This window comes from Xiphophorus maculatus, chromosome 1, assembly GCF_002775205.1.
Source record: "Xiphophorus maculatus strain JP 163 A chromosome 1, X_maculatus-5.0-male, whole genome shotgun sequence".
Taxonomy (NCBI): domain Eukaryota; kingdom Metazoa; phylum Chordata; class Actinopteri; order Cyprinodontiformes; family Poeciliidae; genus Xiphophorus; species Xiphophorus maculatus.
The window spans coordinates 9,376,489-9,392,656 of NC_036443.1; the positions used below are offsets into that span (position 1 = coordinate 9,376,489).

Sequence of the window (16,168 nt, forward strand, 5' to 3'; positions counted from 1 at the left end):
AGGAACATTATCACAAAACATTACATAGATTAATTACACACAGATGGGTGTTAAAGCCTTTATTAATTATGATTTTCTACATACAGTTAATCAAAACAAGACATTTCAAATTAGAATTAAGTCAAAATTAAAAAAATAATGTGGGTTTATTGTAAATATGCTTAATACCTGCTTAAAGGTCATTTTCAAAATATACATTTAATCAAACGAGACTCATTGGGCTGTATATTCTAAATTATTGAATGTGCCTAAAACTGTAGGCGCTGCACAAAGCTAAGAAAAGAAAGAATACCATCGTGTAATACCACTCCAATCCGCAGAGTGTCAGTGATGAGATCTATATTCTTCTGTAGAAGAGAAACTATCAACGTCGATGGTGTTTAAAATATTTAGCCCTGATTCTGGATCAGTTGCAGCTGACTGTTCTCTTGGTCCTTCTCCTGCTATTGGCTGCCGCCGTTACCGACGCTGACTGGAGATCAGCTGCCTGCCCAATGAGAGCGCTTTGACGGGAGCACAACCAGCCTGGTCTGACCGCGAGACTGAAAATGTAGGTAGCGTTTAAATGTCATTAAGTTTCTAATTGAGGTGTTAAACATGCGGTTCCTCTTGGTATTTAACACAAACATGGCGAATTAAGGCAGTTTTTAAAATTATACATTAACAACTACGTCAACCGAAATCATGCTATTTCTGCTCTGACCTTACATGGAAGCGACAGCCACGGAGACAGGAGATGAAATATTAACTGGGAGTATTCAGTACGAATACGTCCCGCTTATACAGAAACTCTATAAGATTTATGTTTAGTACTGAACAGTCTATGTTTGGCGCTATAAAAATGACGTAAATCATTTCCACTCAGTTATGGTATTTTTAACTTGTCCACCCTCTTCAATACTCAAAAAGTAGGAAAAAAAAAATATATATATATATATATGTATATATATATATATTTGAGAGATGTTCAAAATCCTAATTACTCAAATTTTAAGTAATATGGTGACCGTATTAAGACAGTTATATATTTTAGGGGTGTTTTCTTGTTTTAGTACGGTTTTTTTTTTTTCAGAAGATGGTTTTCCTCAGAGATGCTAGATTGTGTTGTTCGGTTAAAAACGCTCAGTGCGCAGGTGCGAGTCCTTGGACTAGGAAACACTTACACTAGCGTCTTACAGGGAGCATTAAAAGCAAATAAGAACTTAATAGTTTTGCTACATTGTATAAAAACAGGGTTTGCGCAAAAATAGAGTGGTTACAATGATATAAAGGCGTGGCGATTTCCATTGCGTTCCCACAATGCATTGCGTCCAAATGGATTTACTTTTAAACTATGCGTTTAACTCGTGATGTCGTGTTATTACGTTATCTACGTAAAGTTTTCTGTACGCTTAATGTACGACTGTAAGTTTTTGAATTGTTGAGGCCTAAATGAGTTACTATGGTTGCCAGTCAAACAGCACCGTAAGTGAACTGGGTGTGATGTCGAAACAAATAGGGCGTCTACATCTCCTGTAGGTCATGCACTCTTGTTTCTCTTCAGATCGTATAAATCTTTCGCCTTTTACTAAAGATTTCCGTGGAGAGGAACAACAAGAGTTTATCCCAATTTTTTGACGCCCTACCTTCCGGTGGGGTTTCCTTTCTCTGTCAAATAGTAAGAATTTAGCTGGTTAGTTTTTACAGTGTTGGAAGTAAAGTAAAAAGTAAAAAAAACCTGTTGTTCTTAATAGGTTTATTTCTGTATCTTCTATTTTACGTGAATATTATGTATGTATCAGTGAGGTGCTCCTGTCATCATGGAAGAATAATATAATAAGATGTTGCTATTTTCACCCTGTGTTTTGTACTATTTATTTTTCATTTAACTTTGCCAATTTTTATTATTTTTTTCCTTTATTTTTAAACCATGTTTTTAACCTGTCGTGTCCCATGTTTACATCGTGTCAGTGAAGTTGTCAGCCCGCTTAATAAACAACATCAAAGTCTGAACTTTTGAGGCTGAAATGAGTTCAGATGTTGTGCAGTCAAATAACAAATAAGTGGGTATGATGTCGAAAGAAATAGGGCTCCGACATTTGTAAGTAAAACAATCTTGTTTCTCTTCAAATCGTATAAATCTTTCGCCTTTTACTAAAGATTTCCGTGGTGAGAAGCAATAAGATTATAATTCAAATTTTTGATACCTCGCCGTGTGGTAGGGTGCTTTTTCCTCAGTTCAATATGAAAATATAATGTCAAATAAATAATTATAAAGTTTTATGTGATAGTAAACTGGCTACAAATTAGATGTCATCTCACTTGTGTTCCCACAATGCATTGTATTTAAATGGATTTATTCTTAAACTGGTTTAAGCTCGCTATGTTTGCGTCGTGTATTTGTTGTGTGGGTGAATTCTTCAGTCCGCTTAAAGAACGAGGTTATTCTTGCATTTTTGACGAGGCCAAACTATATTTTCCACTTTCCGGAATGGCAGTTTAAGATATCTGCATTTACATTCTGACTAGTAAGAATAATAATTCAAGATATCTTCAATTACATTTTTGACGAGTCAGAATTCCTTTCAAGGTGTTTCAAATTACGTCACACATCCGTAATTACAATTTAAGATTTCTCTTTTTTTCTATTTTCCATTGTCTTATTGAACTTTCAAAATGCTACGTTAATCTGTAATGTTTAGACTAGACAGAATACCAACTCAAGATATCAGTAAGACAGAATTTATGTCAAAACGGCCATAGGCAGCAAAGTCTTTGCATTTTTGAGGCTCAAATAAGTTCTTATGTTTGCTAGTCAAGTAGCACCGTGAGCGAAGTGGATATGATGTTGGAAGAAATTGGGCACCTACATCTTCTGTAGGTCATGCACTCTTGTTTCTCTTCAGCTCGTATAAATCTTTCGCCTTTTACTAAAGATTTCCGTGGAGAGGAACAACAAGAGTTTATCCCAATTTTTTGATGCCCTGCTGTTTGGTGGGGTGCTAATTCTCTGTTCAATATTAAAATGCTTACCCAAATGTAATAAGTTACTGTCTGCAGTCAGAGTTACAGTGGAGGTTGTCTTTATGGTTGAGTGTATTGATGCGTACGCTGTGCTAAGAACTATAATAAATAAATCCATAACTCACAACTGTTGATGTAACTTGTGTCCTTCTCGATTGTATCCCTTATCCAATGCCATAGTTGGCAAATGTTATAATTTATCAAAACGATCTCACAGTCCAAAAGTCGCTACAAAAGCGAAGATGTTGTATATGAGCACAACAGCGCCACCTGGACAGGAAGGAAGGAAGGACACGATCGGCATACTAAAGATCTTCATTTGAACATAAAAGCCCAACTGTGAAATACTGCTGAACTTGTACTGATTTAAATTAAAATGTGTTAATATAATTAACCCCCTCTGTAGTAACGTCATATAAATTCATCATAATACTGAGAAAAAAGTTGAAATATATTTAGTCTGTTTATCATTCATCCTGGCCTGGAGTCTTTCTGCATAGAGCTTAGACGTTCTCCCTGTTCATTTTCTCTGGGTACTCCAGCTTTCTTTCACAGTCTAAAAACATGACCAAAGTAGATTGGTGCGGTAAAAAGGCATTGGCCACCGTAAGAAAAGCCGTCCGACCATCAGCTTGCTTGTGACAGTGAGGTTGTTGAAGACCCGGCATCTTGGGATTCTGAAGAAAGAGACCATCCTGCAAGAACTGCCACTAAATGAACCACTTTTTTTTGTTGCCAAAAAACAAAACACATTACTTAAATTTTGTTGTAAATGTATGGTTATTTTATTGTACACTGTAAAATCTTACTGTACAACTCTGACTGTAGCAGACAAACAACCAGGAATCTTCGGCTGCACGTTATTGTTTAGGTATAACTCTTTTGTGACAAAAAAAAATGTCAGCACGCACAATTCAGACAACGTAGGCTCAGGATCCTAAAGGTGGACGTAAGGCATCTTGACTAAGTTTCAATAAATATTAATTACAAGTAATTACAACTTATATTGTGAATTAAATTGAGAAAAACAGTAATAACTTAAAGAAGAAAGAAAGGAAGACCGAAAGTTCTGCACAAGTATTACAAGTTTTTCTCTCTCTGGTCTCAGAAGGGACATCAGCACTTATCTTGAGTAAAGATCTTCTGCTTCGTTTTCTTCTTTATTCTGCAGTATGTGGTAATTAGCCAACAACCAGTTTCCTCTTACAAGCAGAATGTGAAGTAGTCCGGTGTGGTCAGAGACGAGTTAAATACTTGTAGAACAGTCAGCGATTAGTCCTCAGCTGCTCTCTTAGGGTGAGTCAATATTACTCAGTTGTTGGTTCTTTTATTCTGTGTTATGATTTTTCCTTTAATTAATGTTACATTTGAACTGTGTGGAACTGTTGCATCTTTCTACCCTTAAAATTATCTCTCATTCACAGAGACTCGCTGGTAGTTGTTTTCAGCTAAATGATTGGATCTGGAACTAACCTAAATTTGATAAACGTAGACCATCGTTGGAAAAGATTTCTCTTTGTGACTTTTTCATATATTGGCTATACTAACGTGTAATTTTGGCCAAGTTGTACAGCATTGAATATAGAGTTTCTGTGGACAGAAGAAGGAAGAATTCAGTATACTGAGCTGCTTTAAGTGTTCTTTTCATGTTTCTTGGTGGGGACGTGTCAGAAAACTACCACTTCCCTATTAGCTGCAGTGAGTTAACACTTTAACAAACTGAAATACATTCTAATGAATTATGCTCAATAAAAGCGATTGCATGCATGTCCTTTGTACAAAGATCATGCCTGTAGATGTGACGTGACTTGAAATCTGACGGATTTTCCCTTTCTTCTTTTACCTGGGTTTAAAAGCACCTTTTCAGAGTCGTGCAGGTCAACCCACCCATCAAATAGATCATTAAACAACTTTCCTTTTTTTTCCACACCGTGTCCATTTGGTTTTAGCCAAAGATGACACCGTGCTACAGCAGGTGACTTGAAATTATATGAAGAAAATTACAGCTTTTATGGCCGAATCAGCCACTCTCTGTCTTTAGGGTCCTGCTGTAATTACACTATACTGAGCTGTGTGTTATATTTATGGCATTAAACATATTTAGCCACACAAAAAACCTCTCCGTATGCAGTTCTGTCCATACATCTCAGCTACGATCAGGAATAAATTCCGATCAAAGGCTGTTTTTGACGTGAGTGGACTTCCATGTTCTCTTAAAGTTCCACATATTCCAGATATTTAACAAAAAGTCGTGAAAGAGGTTAAGATAATGGCAAAAAAAAAGGCACTACGTATGCCATTATGTAATCTTGCAATTGATACTGCAAGATATATTTCGCAATATCAGTTTGCAAGATATGGAAACATTATATTAAAATAGGTGCACAATTGTCTGCCGTTTTAAAACTTTCCATTTTTCTCTAATACCTGGTGAAGATGTGCTTTTTGTTTTTTATATGTTTTTAAAAAGCTGATCAAATTCCAGGGATAAGAACAAAGCATCAGGTGAATACAATGATTGTTTTAGCATCTGTAAATCTAGAACATGTTGAAATTTTAATTTAGTTATTCCTCAAAAAGCAATCTAAGACAATTGAAAGACAAATCTTTATATATTCTTTCCGTAACAGACATTCTATGCTTGACACACAGGTTTAGTTAGTGACATACCGGTGTTGACTTTCTATGCATGTTACACATTAGCATATGTCGCTCGATCTCCAGCTAAGTGAAGCTGCCGTGAATAGTTTGTCATGTTATGCTGGATTTGTGACCAAATGTAGATCTACAAGTTTGCTTATGCTTCAAGGAACTTTTTTTTTTGTCTTTTTCTTTTACCAATATATTGGTAATATTGGGGCTTAATGGCATAAACATTCAAAAAAATGTATGGATATTTATTACATATGGTGATTGGTGAATTTGGAAGATTCATAACATTTAGAAAATGTACATTGATGCACAGTTCTCTGGAATACTTTAAATTAACTCAGGTGTAGTGATTTACTTACAAACCACTTTACACAAATAAAAAAAAAAAAAACATAAATGTTGTTGCACAGCTAGTTTCTCTCCCACCTCCAAAAGTAACAGCAACGCCTCTAGATGATACACACGCTTGCATAACACACCTGTCAGGTACTGAAATTTTAATCTGCTTCCCTAAATTGAATAGAATATAAATTCCTTCCAGCTGTTGAAGTTTGCGAGAGAAACAGAGCATGAAGGTTAAAATAAGAAGCATAGACATTAAAAAGATAAAAAAGGTAGTTTTCATCTCCTGTCTCCAACAGATAAAGGTCTTAAAAGCTGCCAGCTTATTAAATGATTACATTTGTAAAGCTGCTGTCCAAAGAACAGAAAACTGATTGGAATGAAATGTCTCTTTTTCATTTAGACTTCTTGGTTCTAACTACCTGTTTCATAAGACAGACTTGTGTTATTTGCATCACTGGAAAATTGAGAAACTGTACATCCAAGCCTTGTGTAACATTTTACCAATCAGTTCCAGAGCTCAGACTGACTTGAACCCTGATCATCACAGGTCTGAAGCGCTAACGTCCTCAAGTTCCGAACCAGGGAGCGGAAACCAGCGGGACGTTGAGCCGCAGAGCCTCCCAAATTCACATTACGCTGAAAAAGTCTCGTTGCTGGATGGAGACATTCAGAATACCAAACACGACGACGCTGAGGAAGCAGGGAGGATCCGTGCGGTTCCGATCCACCGGCGTCCGGACCTGCTGGTGCCCTGTGCGTACCTGGTCAACTCCGAGTGGCGGAGGAGCCAGGCAGCCCGGGTCCACTCCCTCCAGAAGTCCTGCTCGGAGTTCCCCGTCTGCCTGGTTCTCCTGCAGGGCCCCAGAGGGACAGAGGAGCGGCTCCTCGGCCACGCCCGGCTCACCCGGGTCGTAGGTCACGGCAGCAGCCTGTTTGTAGAGTCGGTAGTTGTGTCCAAACAGGAGCGGGGGAAGGGCTACGGTCGGGTTCTGATGGAGGAGACGGAGCTCTACGCTCAACGCAGAGGCTTCAAGCGTCTGTGCCTGACCACCCATGACAAGCAGCACTTCTACGCCCATCTCGGCTACGTCCTGTCCACGCCGGTGCAGAGCACGGGTGCTGTGATGGCGCTCCTCCCTATGGGGATGCTCATGAGACTTTCCAGAGCTCCAAACGCAGAAGCAAACCCAACGAAACCAACTCCAACAAGAATGGAAGACTTAGAACGTAGTTGTGTTGATGGGTCACCTTCTCGTTTAAAAAATCCTCTTAACCCCCCTCCACCAGCTCCTCCTCTTCCCTCCGTACCTCCACCACCTCCTCCTCTTCCCTCCGTACCTCCACCACCTCCTCCTCTTCCCTCCGTACCTCCACCACCTCCTCCTCTTCCCTCCATACCTCTGCCACCTCCTCCACCACCTCCTCCTTCTCTTTCCTCCTCAGTGCCTCCTCCACCGCCCCAGTTTTCAGGACAGCCTGTAGTTCAGACTTTGACGGAAACCCCCTACAGAGACGCCAGAGGAGTTCCCATCTTTTGGATGCACAAGGACATTTGATGAACATTCGGACATGTCTGGGAGTGCATGTATACACTCCCAGACATATCTAAAATAAGACACACTCAGGGAAAACTGCCTTAAACCTCAGAGACTGCATTACGAAACCAAACAATCAAAGATCAATGCACTTCTTGCACAAGCTAACCTTCAAGGTCCAGTACCAGTTGCAGAAGAACCACAGAGACGAGAGAAAACTGAAAAATGGGACAGAACAATAACTTTTAATGAAAAAGGTTTAAATCTTGTAAGATGGAGTAAGAGGGTAGAAACAAAGCCCTCCACATCTATTAGGATTTCTGAAAGAAGTATGTTAATTTAATTTAATTGTTTATCACTATATTATGATTTCAAGCTGATTTGTGCAAAACATCCAACCTTTGGGAAACTTAATAAACCATTTTTAAAGAAATTAATGTGTAATCTCTAATGATACCAAAGCGGTCAACATTTTATGCAGTGTCCTTTTTGTGAAGAAAACAGATCCATACATTGGAAGATGTAGATCTTTCTCTATTCTTTGACACTTTGTCCTTGGCTTCTCTCTGATGCTCTTGTCCCTTCAGCTCATTCCACAGGTTTTCTATGGGTTTAGTCCAGGAGGTTGAGGTGGAAGAAGCTTGATTTGGTGTCTGGTAATCTAATCATGTCATGTTTTTATATTGCTATCCGATTGAAAGAACCAAAGGCTGTCTTATTGTTAGTTTTCTGGAAGAGAGCACCGGATTTATAAATAAAAGGTTCTGAGAAGTGATGGACATTAACAAGATTCTGTCACCTTTGGGAGCTGTTTAGGTTTGGCTCCCTTACCTTACTTCACAGTAGTTATGCGATGTTTTACAACATGTTCATTCCGTGTTTCTTTTAATTGACAAAAATCTCAACTCTAGTTTCTTTTGACCAAAGCACAGAGCTGGTTTACCTCCCAGACAGCTTGTTGTCATGTTTGCGGCATCTGACTGTTGTTATGGAAACCATGGCTTTGTGTCCAGGGGCTAAGAGAAACATCTAAAGTGTTGCTATATTTCTATTAAAGATCATAAATGACTCCTCTGACAAACTTTCTTTTACCTGTAGACGAAAACTACAAATTGAAAACACTTCAATAAGTAACTGATAGGGTACCAACGACTGCGACTTCATCCAGTTACTTCTCAACATTAGTTTGTGGCTCTGATTAAATGACTTCAGGTCCGAAGCGGAATTTTTCTCAAATTTCTAATGTTACCTTTATCCATATCTGTAGCTCGCAATTTGTGCTTGCATTGAAATACAGCCATTCTCAGAGAGGGTTACATGTGTTATTGTATGGTTTGATGCGGAAGTATTAAATTATTGAGAGGTGCATTCAAACCTAAATAGGGATCGTTTCTGATAATTGTCATGTCAACATTTAAAACAGGCAAAGAATTTCAAAAAAACACATTCTGTCTCTGTGGAGGGATTTTAAATCATGCAGGTTGTTCTGTGTCTCTGAGCAGGAAGGACACGCTGACTGCTGAGCAGCCATGGAGCTGTCTCACCTTCGTCTTCTCATCTTCCTCATCACTTTGTTGCCCCGCGCCTCGCTGTCGGAGAACCTCAGCCGCCCTGATGCGGCTGCTGCGGGTCCGGACCTGCGGGACCGGCCCTTCGTCGTCGTGTGGAACATGCCCACAGCTAACTGTCAGAAGCGCCACAACGTCCAGCTGGACCTGCAGGACTTTGGGATCGTGGAGAATCAAAAGCAGCGTTTCCAAGGACAGGTGATGAAATGATTTAGATAGACTAGAGAGATAATAGTCTCTCGCATAATTACCTTCTAAACCACCCATAACTATGCATACTCTGTCTCCAAGTGCCAGAGATTTTTGGTTCTGGTCAATAGTTCTGCATGATTTTAATGTCAACAGTTTTCCTGATCAGGACTGGAAACCTTGGCAACTGGAAGCAAACTATAGTGAAGGACAGCTGACTGTTAACTTTAGGGTTCTTATGGGTGCTTGGAATCCTTGAATTTCAATTTTGTATCTTCAAGGTTTGGAAAGCTCATCATTTCTATGCAAGGTGCTTAAAAGTGCAGCGTATTCAAACTGCACAGTTTTGTAATAAAGTGCAATCTAATTTGGAAAACTTTATTTACAGTTGAAAGAGACATTTTTTGAAGTTCTTTGGTTTGAAGTTAGATCAGACCAAACTTCTCATCTTTAATGTAAGTTCGAATTACCAAAATTATTTTGATTTGCTAAAAGCCAGAAAACATAGTGAGAACATTTTTTGAGATATATATTTGTGTAACTTTCTTTCTTTATTGTGCCTAAGCATTTAATTTGAGCATTTACCTCAATGTGATTTGGCTGGATTGTTTCGATGTCCTGAATATTTGTTGTTCCTAACAGCTCAATGACTTTTTGATTTGTGTAATTGAAATAAAGGTTGGCTTATATTTTACATGTTAAACAAAGTCTTTGAAATTTTGTTGAATTAGTGCTTTGTTCTAGGACCAGCCATGTATAGGGTGTGTGTGAGAGAAACACTCAAAACATAAAAGCTTTAGTTTACTTTTCCCTGTTATGTAGAAACCTACCACAAGATACTATTAGTAACAGTAAAAAAACATGGACTAGTGAATTGAAACTGTCTCCTTTTGTTGATTTGTGTTGTTTTTAACTCCAGAGGGTGGTGCTGGAAAAGTTATAAAACTTACCTTGGAAATGATGGAAAAGTGCTTCAATTTTACTATGGGAAAAGTGTACAAACCCTGTAAACAAGACCTACAGAGCTCAGTTAGCTCCGCAAACTTTGTAACTATTTAATTTTATTTCTTTTTTTTACTTTTCCAGAATGTGACCATCTTCTATCGGGACCGCCTGGGGAACTACCCCTACATCTCCCACGACGGCAGGGAGGTGAACGGAGGAATCCCGCAGCTTGGCGACCTGGCCTCCCACCTCTCCCTCGTAGACGTGCAGCTGGACATCCTGCTGCGCCCCAGCTTCTCCGGAGTCGGAGTCATCGACTGGGAAGAGTGGCTGCCGCTGTGGGAGAACAACTTCGGATCCAAGATGGAGTACCGCAGGTTGTCCAAGCAGCTGGTGAGACAGAAGAGACTGGATTTGTCCGAGAAGGACGTGAAGCTGTTGGCTCAGCAGGAGTTTGAGGAGAGCGCTCGGATGTTTATGGAGGAGACGCTGAGGCTGGCGGTCAGGCGCCGGCCCAGAGGATTCTGGGGCTTTTATGGTTTCCCCTCCTGCTTTAATAAGCACAAGAGAAAGAGAGGTAAAGCACACAGAAACTGGATTGTTGTTACCTACCGGGTGGGATTCATTGTTGTACATATACAAGCTTAAAAATGGCTTAAAATGCATTGTTTTAAAGAAAAAAGGCATATTTAGTCAGATATACAGTACAGTGCTGAAAAATATTTATAGTCCATAAACTTTTTCACAGACGTATCTCTATCACTTTTGTATTTTTACATTTCTTCTATGGGAAATAGCTAATGCTCTGTCAAGTGGAATTGTGGATCGCTCCAGCTTTTTGCAGGAAGCATTCCCACAGAATAAAACTCTATTCAAGAATACTTTATTGAGCCCAAAGGGACATTTAACATGACTATATTAATTGAGATTCAGATAATGCTGCTATGCAGCAGGCACGGTGTGTTCAGAGTAATGTGCAGTTTCTTTTTTTTTCTTTGCTACACAGCATTTTGTATGTAGGTCAAAAGGTTAAATTAGTTCATTTTATCAGAGCATTTTCTCCCACGTGTTTGCTACATGGATTTGAGAAAAGAAACCGCACACAGGACTTATCTCATTTTTATCTTTTTGCAACATTGAATTTCTTCTCTACTCCTCTATGAAGCCCAGATTTGTGGAGTCAGAGCTCATGGTTGCCTTCTTGTCAGTTTTTCACATTTGAGGTGTTGTATGTTGCAGACTCTTCAAAGTTAGGTAGGTGTCAGAATGAAAGAGGAAGGGGCGGGGATAAAAACACATGACACACTTTTCAGATTTTAATTGGTAGAAAACATAGAAAACTGCCAACTATTTTCCTTCCACATCACAGTTATCCACTGCTTTGTGTGAGTCTGTCGCATAAAAAACACAAAATGTGAACATTTCTGAGGGTTATGAACAACTTTGCAGGACGCTGTAACTTGTTTCTATTTCAGTTTCAGCTTTAAAATGTAACTGATATAACCAATTATAAAAACTGACATCAGCGTGTTTTACTTCATGTGTGTGGTCAGATAAAACCTACACAGGACATTGCCACACGGGGACTAAGCAGAAGAATGACCGGCTGTCCTGGCTGTGGGCTCAGTCCACAGCTCTCTATCCCAGCATCTATCTGCCACAGCGGCTGGCAGGGTCCACAGATGCTGCTCTGATGATCCGGTACAAACACACATTTATGTTCCGTTTTTACCTCAACCTTTTGTTTGAAACCAAAGAAACTGATCCGTTTCCTCCACTCAGACACAGACTGCTGGAGGCTTTGAGAGTGGCGTCAATGTGGCGTCATGGCAACAGTAATAACCAGGCCACACCCGTCCTTCCGTACGCTCGACTGGCGTTCACACATACTCTCGACTTTCTCAATGAGGTAGCCGCTCGTTCACGTCAATATAAAACGTTGAAATTAAACTTGTAAGCATAGCAGAATGTCTGGGCTTGCAGACGGACTTGGAGCACACGCTTGGGGAGAGCGCGTCGCTCGGCGCAGCTGGAGTCGTGCTGTGGGGAGAGATGAAGTTCGCCAAATCAAAAGTACGCGACTAACCAAAATCATGATGCATGTGCGTTCCAGAGCCTGTGTGTGTAACCATGTTGTCTTCTCCCTGCTACCAGCAACAGTGCATCCTCCTCAGAGGCTACATCCACACCGTCCTGGGCCCCTTCATTCAGACCCTGAGGGCCGACGCGTTGCGATGCAGCCTCCAGCTCTGCTTTGGTCATGGCCGCTGCGCTAGGCGACGCCCCAACTCTGGTCGCAGTCTATCATCTGCGCCCGTCTCTGTCTCTCACAATGATACGGACTCTGCCAGCAGCAAATACTTTCAGCGGCATTTCAGGTGTCAGTGCTACTCAGGCTGGATGGGAACCTGGTGCCGGAGGAAGATGGTTGGGAGTGGGCAGGACAAGAGTTGATGAGTGTCCTTCAGTCAGGAAGTTGCATAGCAGGGTTTTGAACAATAAAAAACAGCTATAGATAACTTTACTAAGTTTATTTTTTTAAATGTTGTAATTTATAAAGCTATTTCGACATGCCGTAGTTCAACTGTTGTCCTATCTCAAGAACAAGGCAGCAGATGGTATATTAGTTCCTATATTTAAACATTCACACACTGTGACACCCATCACACCTCGTCATGACAACTACCTCCCTCACTTATCGTCTAACAGATTCTAACAAATAACACATAAACGAGAGTAACAAGATCAGACTAATCATTAAAAGCTGAGTAGCTAACTTAAAATGATTAACAATGAACAGAAATTGTACCCATAATCCCTACTGTGGTTGCCACGTGACAGGCAATATTGTAGCCACAGGCAATACTGGTGTGGCTACAATATTTGAAATATTGTAGCCACACCAGAAGGCTACAATATTGAAAAACTGCTTGAGTTTCTTATAAAATGCAGCATTTTCTTGTTTTCAAAATCTACTTTTATTGGTGTTAGCCAACAACGTAATATTAGCATTTTAGCATATGCTTGCTATTTAGCTGAAGATCACCTATAAGCTGCTGTTAGTGTATCAAATAGTATTTTAAAATTAATGGATGCATATCAGCTTCCCTGCGACAGACTGGCGACCTGTCCAGGGTGTACCATGCGCCTCTCGCCCGAAACGTTCGCTGGAAATAGGCACCAGCACCTCCTGACCCCACCAGGGACAAGTGTGAACGGAAAATGGATGGATGGATGGATGGATGGATGGATGGATGGATGGATGGATGGATGGATGGATGGATGGATGGCTACCAGCTTCCTTCAGCTTAGTAGATAAGAATGACTGTCTTGTTTAAAGTACAAAAATAACCTGCCGCTATTAGTATTTTAGCTCATTCTGCAATTTAGCGAATGATTAGCTGTTAGCATAACAACAAACTATATCTTAGCTAACATATAGGTAGTTTCTCATATTTATTATAGAATATAAATATAAATAGAATATTATATCTATAAATATGAATAAAATATTTATAAATAGAATAAATAAATTATATTTATGAAAATAGAATTTCATAAATTTTGGTTAATAAAGAGACACAGGTTTCCTCTTTATCTACTTTTTGTCAAATTGAGCAAATTTTTCTTTTGAGCAATTGACCACATTTATTAAATATTGTTTTTTTTTTTACTTAATTTTAGCAATTTTAATATACATGAAAATACAAGTCACTGTTACATTTCAACTCAAAGCACAGGTGGTGTTTAGAGAAAAAAGACCAAAACCAACATGAAACAAAGTTTTATACTTCACATTGTAAAAGTATTTGACATCTATAAAACAAGCTTGTGTGAGTACACTAGCACAGCGCTGCGTGTCCTCCTCATGTCCCCCGTCTCACGGCTGTCATGTTTCGCCTCAGTTCCTGCAGCTCCTGGATCAGCAGCTCCAGCTTGTTGGCTGCAGCCTCCTTTTCCCTCACAGCCTCACTCAGCATCCTGACGGCACCGCCCTGCTGAACTGGAGGAGGAACAAATGCAGATATTGTGTTTATTCTTTTTTATTTTTTTTTAAAGAAGTCATTACATTTTATTTGGTATTGGCTTAAATTTTCATATGGGGAGCCCCAAGGATAGAAATGGGCTGAAATTATTTCATGATTAGAAGGATTAATAATACGCCTATGTATGTGATGCCCATTTTGAAGCTGATTTAGTCGATTTTACATGCGCTGTATAAAAATACACAAAATCTTATTTTTCTCAGGTCAGACTAAACATTTCCTGTTCAAGACCTGTTGGGATTACTATGCTTTTCTATCTTCTAAATTCCTGAAAAAGAGTGATTTTTGAGAAACATTTTTGTTTTTCTTTAACGAAAACTGTAAAAGCTGAAGCAGACATTATCGGCCAAAGGGTCAAGAACAACAGAATCCTTGCGAAATTCAAATAAAAACAGACGTATTGCCTAAAACGAAGATGAGCAACACTGTGAGCAGAAGCAGGGTGACGATGGCGCAGCTCGTGGCGTAAGCCCTCGATGAACTCGGCGTCAACATGTCCTGAAGACGTCTCTGCCATTTGCTGCCCAGCGGGCGCGCTCTCTGACTGACCGCCGTCCCGTCATGTGTGTACAGATTCCCGTTTGGGGACGGTGTGTACGCAGGGCGAGGAGGCCTCATCCCTGAAAAGGACACGGGGTGAAAAGTAAGTCGATTGGCCAGATGTGGATGTGCGTGTTGAGACTGTGAGCACCTTTGTGGCTGTGCTCGGGGTGCGTTCGGTGGAGGTCGTTGATGGAGTCGACGGAATGCAGCTCGATCTCGGTGAGGTCTCTCTCGCTCACCCTGTAGAACTGAGGGGTGGTCTGGGACGACGGAGGCCTCGACATGTTTCCTTGAACTGAGGGAAAATGTGGGGGCAGATGTGACTTTAGTGATATTTAAGGAGATGGACAAACATGAATTGACTTACTATGGAGAAGTAGGAGGACATCTTTTTGCAAATAAAACTGAGAAGATTTTCTCTGTATTCGACACATTACACCCTAATGCTCCTAAATAGAAAATTATGAATTGGATTTAAATTAGGACTTTGACTGGGCTGTTCTAACAAATAAACCCCCCTTGATCTGAACCATCCAATTGCAGCTCCGGCTGCATGTTGTTTTTCTGTAGGAAGGTGAAAACTTATCCCCGTTCTCAAGTCTCTTACTATCTCCTGTTTCTGGGATTCCCCATTATTGCCAGTCTTCTGTAAAAGGCCAGGTTCGTGTCAGCAGATTCTCCCTCCTGAGTGACCATGGGCCTCTTGTCTGTTTCTCTGATTAATGCTTTTTGTGTCCAACTTGTTAGTTTAGTTGGACGGCCATGTCTTGGCGGGTGTGCAGTCGTGTCATATCCTTTCCATTTTGCAGATTATGAATTGAACAGAAACTCTGCGAAATGTTCAAAGCTTGGAATATCATTTTAATCCTTAATCCTGATTTAAACTTCTCCACAGCTTTCTCCCTGATCTGTCTGATGTGTTCCTCGATCTTCATGAGGCTGTTTGATCTGCAACGTTTTCTAACAGAGACCTCCAACACATCCGTAGAACAGCTAGATTCATACAGACTAATTTGGTGAATGGATTTCCATTCCTTCTGTTTCATGGTGTTGCACTAACTTGTTTTGTTTTGGTTTATACACGTCACATCACAGAAAGAATTAGATTCAGAATTAGATGTTAAGATTAAAGAAACAGGCCAGTTAGAATCTATTCATATGTCCAAGAAAAGAACAGATCATTTCGGTCTATTTGACAACAAAACATGCATGAATATCTTAGGTATGAGACCTATTATTAGAACTGCTTATCAAACATGATGCTGATGGAATTTGAATCAAGGGTCAAAGGACAGAATGTGCTCATGACTAATAAATGACTGACAGACTGATAAATGACTGA

The 16,168-nt window shown here is 39.9% G+C and overlaps 1 protein-coding gene and 3 non-coding genes across 6 annotated transcripts; all 4 read left to right on the forward strand.

Annotated features, from left to right (window-relative positions):
• Positions 1 to 341: 341 nt before the first annotated feature.
• Positions 342 to 13,349, forward strand: LOC102236740 (hyaluronidase-3-like). 3 transcript variants are annotated; one of them, XM_023346538.1, is made up of 7 exons: positions 342 to 554; positions 9,038 to 9,301; positions 10,379 to 10,814; positions 11,791 to 11,938; positions 12,020 to 12,146; positions 12,221 to 12,310; positions 12,392 to 13,349. In XM_023346538.1, the coding sequence occupies exons 2-7, from the start codon at positions 9,065 to 9,067 to the stop codon at positions 12,689 to 12,691; spliced, it is 1,338 nt and encodes a 445-aa protein (XP_023202306.1). In that variant the 5' UTR covers positions 342 to 554; positions 9,038 to 9,064; the 3' UTR covers positions 12,692 to 13,349. The 3 variants fall into 3 exon arrangements, with proteins under 3 accessions (XP_023202306.1, XP_005800230.1, XP_023202244.1); XM_005800173.2 differs by having other exon boundaries at positions 342 to 550; XM_023346476.1 differs by lacking the exon at positions 342 to 554 and adding an exon at positions 4,194 to 4,299.
• On the forward strand, positions 1,524 to 1,639 carry LOC111610053. Its single transcript, XR_002753478.1, has one exon. It is a non-coding gene; the product is annotated as a U5 spliceosomal RNA (small nuclear RNA).
• Positions 2,090 to 2,204, forward strand: LOC111610041. The gene has a single exon (XR_002753469.1). It is a non-coding gene; the product is annotated as a U5 spliceosomal RNA (small nuclear RNA).
• Positions 2,866 to 2,980, forward strand: LOC111610056. The gene has a single exon (XR_002753481.1). It is a non-coding gene; the product is annotated as a U5 spliceosomal RNA (small nuclear RNA).
• Positions 13,350 to 16,168: the final 2,819 nt, after the last annotated feature.

Bases quoted from the DNA above. Each gene is read 5' to 3' on its own strand.
- LOC102236740 (XM_023346538.1), top strand. From the start codon at position 9,065: ATGGAGCTGTCTCACCTTCGTCTTCTCATCTTCCTCATCACTTTGTTG. The intron at 9,302-10,378 runs GTGATGAAATGA...TTACTTTTCCAG, and splicing joins AGCAGCGTTTCCAAGGACAG to AATGTGACCATCTTCTATCG. The intron at 12,147-12,220 runs GTAGCCGCTCGT...CTGGGCTTGCAG, and splicing joins CTCTCGACTTTCTCAATGAG to ACGGACTTGGAGCACACGCT.